General features: G+C 44.8%; 1 protein-coding gene across 1 annotated transcript; it reads left to right on the plus strand.

Moving 5' to 3' along the window:
• Positions 1 to 2,126: 2,126 nt before the first annotated feature.
• On the plus strand, positions 2,127 to 4,715 carry LOC134482866 (isopentenyl-diphosphate delta-isomerase 2-like). Its single transcript, XM_063277028.1, has 4 exons — positions 2,127 to 2,378; positions 3,148 to 3,253; positions 3,767 to 3,896; positions 4,416 to 4,715. Exons 1-4 carry the CDS (start codon positions 2,237 to 2,239, stop codon positions 4,713 to 4,715), a joined length of 678 nt encoding a protein of 225 aa, XP_063133098.1. The 5' UTR covers positions 2,127 to 2,236.
• Positions 4,716 to 6,125: the final 1,410 nt, after the last annotated feature.

Genomic DNA, 6,125 nt, shown 5'->3' on the forward strand with positions numbered 1-6,125 from the left:
GTTCCTGCATTGCAAATGTTGTGTGTATGCAGGCCAATACACATAGACACACACACACACACACACATACACACACAAACACACACAAACACACACATATACACACACACATAAACACACACACATGTACACAAAATAAAATAAGCACATATAAAATGTGATCAGTCTTGGTGTTACCTTTAGGATAAGTAGCTTTACTCCTTTGGGCCAGTGCAGAGGCTCCATGTAAGTGACCACAGCCTATGTATTTTATTTAACCAATAACTTGGCTAAATAGCCAAATTTATTCAACATATTGTATATATGTTTAAATTTTTTACATTTCAGCTGAGATTACAAAGACATTATATGAATAAAACTTAGAAAGGACTGAATATTTTTTCTGCAATGCAAAAAGAAGTCAAGCCTTGAAGAATCTTTAACACAGTGTGGCTCTTTCTGTAGACAGGCCCGTCCCAGTGTTAACTGCAATTTCCCTTCTTTTACTCTGAAACAGTAGAGAGCCATGTGTTTTCCAGAGAAAGAAGACAGACCACTTACACCATGTAATGGCATTCAAACACCTACTTGGTGAAACTTCAGTCATCTGCTACATCCCGGTTGTTGGAATAAAAGCTGAATTCAGCGGGTGGAGGGGAGAGAGGAGATGGGCTGGGGCAGGAGATCACCCTAGTTCAGACCTACAGGGAGGGATGTTAAGACTTTCCTTAAGACTCCACTGCATCTTCTCAAGTGTTAGTCTGAGAAGGTTACATGGACAGAAGTAGACGCCTGAGTGAGTGTGCATGGCCTGCCAGGGAGAGGGACGTTAGCATGCATGTACCTGGAGAGTGTGACGGGATGCGGCTGGGTAGGTGGCCTCCATACATAGTCTCTACTCCAGGCACTGATGCTTCTGATTTGGGGCCTTCATTCATTTAATTTTGTGTGCATTGGTGTGAAGTTGTCAAATCCCCTGGAACTGGAGTTATAGACAGTTGTGAGCCGCCTTGTGGGTGCTGGGAATAGAACCTGGGTCCTTCAGAAGAGCAGACTGTGCTCTTAACCTCTGAGCCATCTCTCCAGTCCCGCTGCTTTTTCATTTTAAATTTAGTTTATTTAGCTCTGCTCTGACATGACTACTGTATTGGAGATGAAAAGCATCTGACATCACTAAGGACTTCTGTGTTCCCAACATGTACAACTACCTAATTCAAACTGCCGCCTCAGCCTTTTTATATTATTTATTTTATGTGCTTTTGGGGTTAAGTGCAATCAAGACTCGTAAATAATTTTACAGTGACTTGGGCCCCTGAGATCTCAGATAAACTACAGAGGAATATTTAATGCATGGATTCCAGAAAAAAAGTTGCAATGCCTGTCATTTTTATTCACCTATGCTAATATACTGAGGTAGGCACACCCTCCTTCAGTCTCCAGTGGGAAGGGATTAAGGACCCTACTTGTCACAGAGCCAAATCTGAAAAGGTCTTCCAACAGAATACTACTGTGTTACCCAGTATAAAAGAAGCTGCAGGTAAGGCCGCCTGTCTCCATTCATCCTGGGTTTCAGAGGCTGCACAAGACCCAACTTTGAGAAGGTGAGAGCCTAGGTCTGTCTGTGCCTAATGGTTGGTATCTCAGAGCTGTGCTGTCAGTGTGGTGTGTATCTCTCTGACCCAGGCACTCGTCTCCTGGCTTCCTTAGCATGATCACCCTGTATTGGGAGTGGGCTGCATTGGGGCTTGTGGGAACATTTATTTATCTATTCTGTAGTACTGCAGGATGGGTCTCAGGTCCTCGCTCAGATTAAAGTTCCCTATCACTGAACTCTATTCCCAACCCTGGTGCTTTTGATTTCTCCAATTCTACATACTCTCGGACTTCTTTTGTGAACGGGCAAGTATCAAATAAAAAACATAATCACAAATAAAGGAAGACAAGAGCATGACAATGATGGCTAACAGTAGAGACATTCTTTGGTGGCATTCGTCCAGGAGTGTCCATTGCCCACAGTTAGCTTCATTTGAGGACACTGCTCTCTCTACACAGTGATTTAATCATCATGGAGAAATAAAATTCAGACCATGAGCACTCTCAGTTGCCCGTGTAGCTCACTGTCTGATCATTAAAGCCTCATCCTTCTCGTTACACTTCCATATCTGCGCATGCTTCCGGCGCTGACATTGGAGGGGCTCACACACCTCTCTCCCCTTATGCTTTCTGTTTATACAAGAGGCCGTTGGTGTTCACAGGTATGTTCCAGGCAAGCAAAACCCACCTGAATGAACTCCAGATAAAACGCCTGGAGGAGATCCTCATTGTCATTGACAAGCAGGACCAGATCATTGGGGCCGACACCAAGAAGAACTGCCACCTGATGGAAACCATTAACAAGGGTGAGTGGAAAGGAGGGTGCCATGTGCAGGCCTGGTGCCATGGGCCACTCTGAGCCATGCAGGGTCAGGAGGCAGCTGTCCAGCGGGTGCTGCTGCGGCTGCTGCTAACTTGATAAGGCTAACACTTCCATCAGTGCACTGGGTGATGCAGACTGTGACTGCTGCCTCGAAGGGATTGGGAAAGTCAGAAATTGTAGACAAGCTGGGGGTGGCGCTGTACATCTTTACTCCCAGTAGAGAAGCAGAGACAAGTTATCTCTGTGAGTTCAAGGCCAGCCTCTTCTCCATAGGCAGGCCTGTCAGGTCTATATGTGTCTCCAGGAAAAGGGGTTGGTGGGAGACACCCCACTGTGAGCCCTCTAGGTGCCTCATGTGTCCCAACTTCCAGGCATAAGCAGTGACTCTCTGTGCCACTGGGCCATCCATATGCCTGCACAGTGTGGCCAAAGCAGCTAGAACATACTTTCAAGATTATAGCTTTAGATTCACACAGTGGGGCTCAGCCTGCCTTGCAAGGCTTACTTTACTTCTTGGCTCTCTAGCTTTTGTTTACAAGTGGAGGAAAACTGCAGTACTCACTTGCAGACTTTCTGTGTGTAAATAAATACTGAATCACCAAATGCCAATCGACTGGCATAGGTTCTATCCCAGCAAGAATCACCAGCCACTCCTGGTGCCATCATCCTGAGTTGCATGAGACTGAGAAAGAGATGGATATGCAGACTCCATGCTGACTCCAGCATGACCCTCGCACATGCTCACTTTGCAGGCCTGCTACACCGAGGCTTCAGTGTGGTCCTCTTCAACACACAAAACCAGCTCTTGGTTCAGCAGAGAGCAGATGCCAAGTACACTTTTCCTGGTGAGCCACCCAGGTCAACCCCAGGGAGCACTGGAGTCTAACTTAGGGTTTGGGAACCTGACAGGGATGTGAGAGAACCCATCTGAGCACTCTTCCCTCCTAACCCCGTGTGTGTGTGTGTGTGTGTGTGTGTGTGTGTGTGTGTGTGTGTGTGCGTGTGTGTGTGTGTTTGAGCGTGTGTGTGTGTGTTTGAGAGAGAGACAAAGAGAGAGAGAGAGAAGAGAGAGAGAGAAACAGAGAGAGAGAGAGAAGAGAGAGAAACAGAGAGAGAGAAACAGAGAGAGAGAGAAAAGAGACAGAAAGACAGTCCCACTGCCACTAGATACAATGAAATTAAATTCTAAGCATTTTGCAACTCGAATCAAGCTGTGAGATTTTATAATCTACTATTTGCATATAGAAGAGCTGATACTGATAAAAGTCCAAGGTGAACCCACTCTCTACACTAACTATGACCAGGAAGGAAATTGCTCCTATTCAATAAAGAGTGTTCTCTCTAAAGCTGCATGCTATATGTTGCCCCAAGACATTTTACAGATTCCTGTTCTAGTCACCCTTTATATGTGCCTGAGGAGCTGGAAGAGGAGGATGCCGTGGGAGTGAGGAGGGCGGCCCTGAGACGTCTGCAGGCTGAACTGGGCATCCCCCAGGACCAGGTACCCACTCACTCAGCATGGGCTCAATGAACTTTTTCATGTGCTCAGGGGTCTGTTTAATACGTAGAATGTCACATGACATTGCTGTCAAGTTTCATCCATCAAAAGCTGACCTAGGAAGTGTCTGCTGGCCTAACAGGGCTTCTGTCTTGCATAGGAAACAATGTTCCTGTGAAGTGCCCAACCCTGGTCCACAGGAGAGGCTATGGAACAAGGCACTGTATTGAAGCTGCTTTTCTTTCCATTCTCAAAAAGAAATCTTTCACATACCTGCATGTCCTAATGCTCAGAGCTGTGTTCAGCCTCATGTCCTGTTCACATGTGGTCTTCATTGTGAATGAAAAGTGAAGCTGTTGTTATAGAAATGGTGCCCTCTTCAATGTCATCTGCCTACACGCTAATAAAGTGCAAGTGCTTCAGAGGCACTCTATGAAAAGGACTGAGCAAAGGAATCAACTGTTTTGTTTTAATCTAAGTTTTATCTATTACTGAATTAATAATGTACCAACTTTGACACAGACTTCCATAATGGACAGCATTTTCATGAACCGGATCTACCACAAGAGTCCTTCTGATGATATCTGGGGAGACCATGAGAATGGCTATCTTTCTGTTGGTGAGGAAGATCCCAGAGAAGTGAGAAGCTACAGCTATATGAGCCAGGAGGACGTGCAGGAGCTACTGGACAGGGGGACCCGTGGAGAAGAGAAGATCACCCCTTGGTTCAGGACCATTGCAGAAGGCTTCCTGTTATCTTGGTGGCCCCATTTAGAGGATGTGTCCCCATTTGTGGAGCCTGACAAGATATATGGGCTGTGAGTCGTGAGAAGTACAGTTATAGGAGAGGTCATCTCCAAGCCATGATTGGAATACATAAGGATGAGGGTAGTTATAGAAGTTGAGTGCTGAAATCCTTCAGTCACTTTGTCAGCTAAAATCCACCCTGTGAGTTTTAACTAGTAGTTCCCTTGATTCTTCGTGCTCTTAAAAAGTTTTCAACTGCAGTCTACAGAAATATCACTTTCCTCCCTAAAAGTTCTGTGCGGTGCATCTGATACCCTGTAGTCTCTGTAGAGCAGAGGCTCAGACAAGGACCACTGCAATCCCGGTCGTCTCTGCCTGTTATAGTCATCACTTGCAACTGCAGAATTCCCTCCGGTGGGATGGGCTGCATGATTGTAACAATATGCAGGAGGAGTTTGTGGCTGGAAGGGGGTTGGGCACACCTTAGGTCACAGCACTCCGGAGGCAGAGGCAGATGGATCTCTAAGTTTGAGGCTAGGCTGATCTACTTAGAGAGTTCCAGAACAGCCTGGGCTACACAGAAAAACCCTATCTCCAAAAACTAAAATAAATAGAAAGATAAAAAGGTAAGTAGATGGTTGAAAGATAGGTAGGTAGGTAGGTAGGTAGATAGGTAAAATAAAGTTAAAAGAGGCAGAAATTTGCATTTCTAATCAGGTTCATTAACTTCACAGAAGCTCGCCCTCATTTGGTGAGCCAAACCCCAGAATTCCAGTTGCTTTCAGGTCTACTTGTACGCTATCTAGTATGAGTTACAAAAGAAAATACAGGACAGTTTTGGACAAATATAAAGAGAAATCAAAACTTTCATTTTCTTCAAAATGAGTAAGGGATGAATATTTTTGGCAAAATGCTATGCCTACATTATAAAAAATGTTGAATGTCTATTCCAAAGTATCTGTAATCTATAAATCATGGAAACACTGAATGCAGACTCTGGAGTCATTGACTTGATAGTCGGCGAACTGGAACTGTGATAAAATAGCTGGGAAGCAAACTTAGTACAGCAGGAACGATTGCTTTGGGTTTACTGTATCAAAGTCTCAATGTGTGTTCTATGGCTCAACTGCTTTGGACCTAAGGTAAGACAGAAACCAGTAAGGCAAAAGCTAGAGCTATGAGGTAGGTAGAAGAGGGCAAAGTTCATGTTGGCGAGGAAGCACAAAGAGGGAGAGAGACGCACAGAGAAGAGTAAATCCTTCACAGGCATAACCCACCTAGGTCCTACCTACTTAGAGCCCATTATCTATGAGTTCAATAGATTTGCCCACTGTTGCAATAAGAAAGCCCCGATGTTCTAGTCACCTAAACTATCTATCATCAATCCTGCATCAGGGTCAACCCTTTAATGCATGGACTTTGGGAGAAACATTTCTGAAATAACTAATAACAATCAAACGAAAAAAACTAGCTATTTTGATTTTT

This window comes from Rattus norvegicus, chromosome 17 (assembly GCF_036323735.1).
Source record: "Rattus norvegicus strain BN/NHsdMcwi chromosome 17, GRCr8, whole genome shotgun sequence".
In the NCBI taxonomy this organism is placed as follows: domain Eukaryota; kingdom Metazoa; phylum Chordata; class Mammalia; order Rodentia; family Muridae; genus Rattus; species Rattus norvegicus.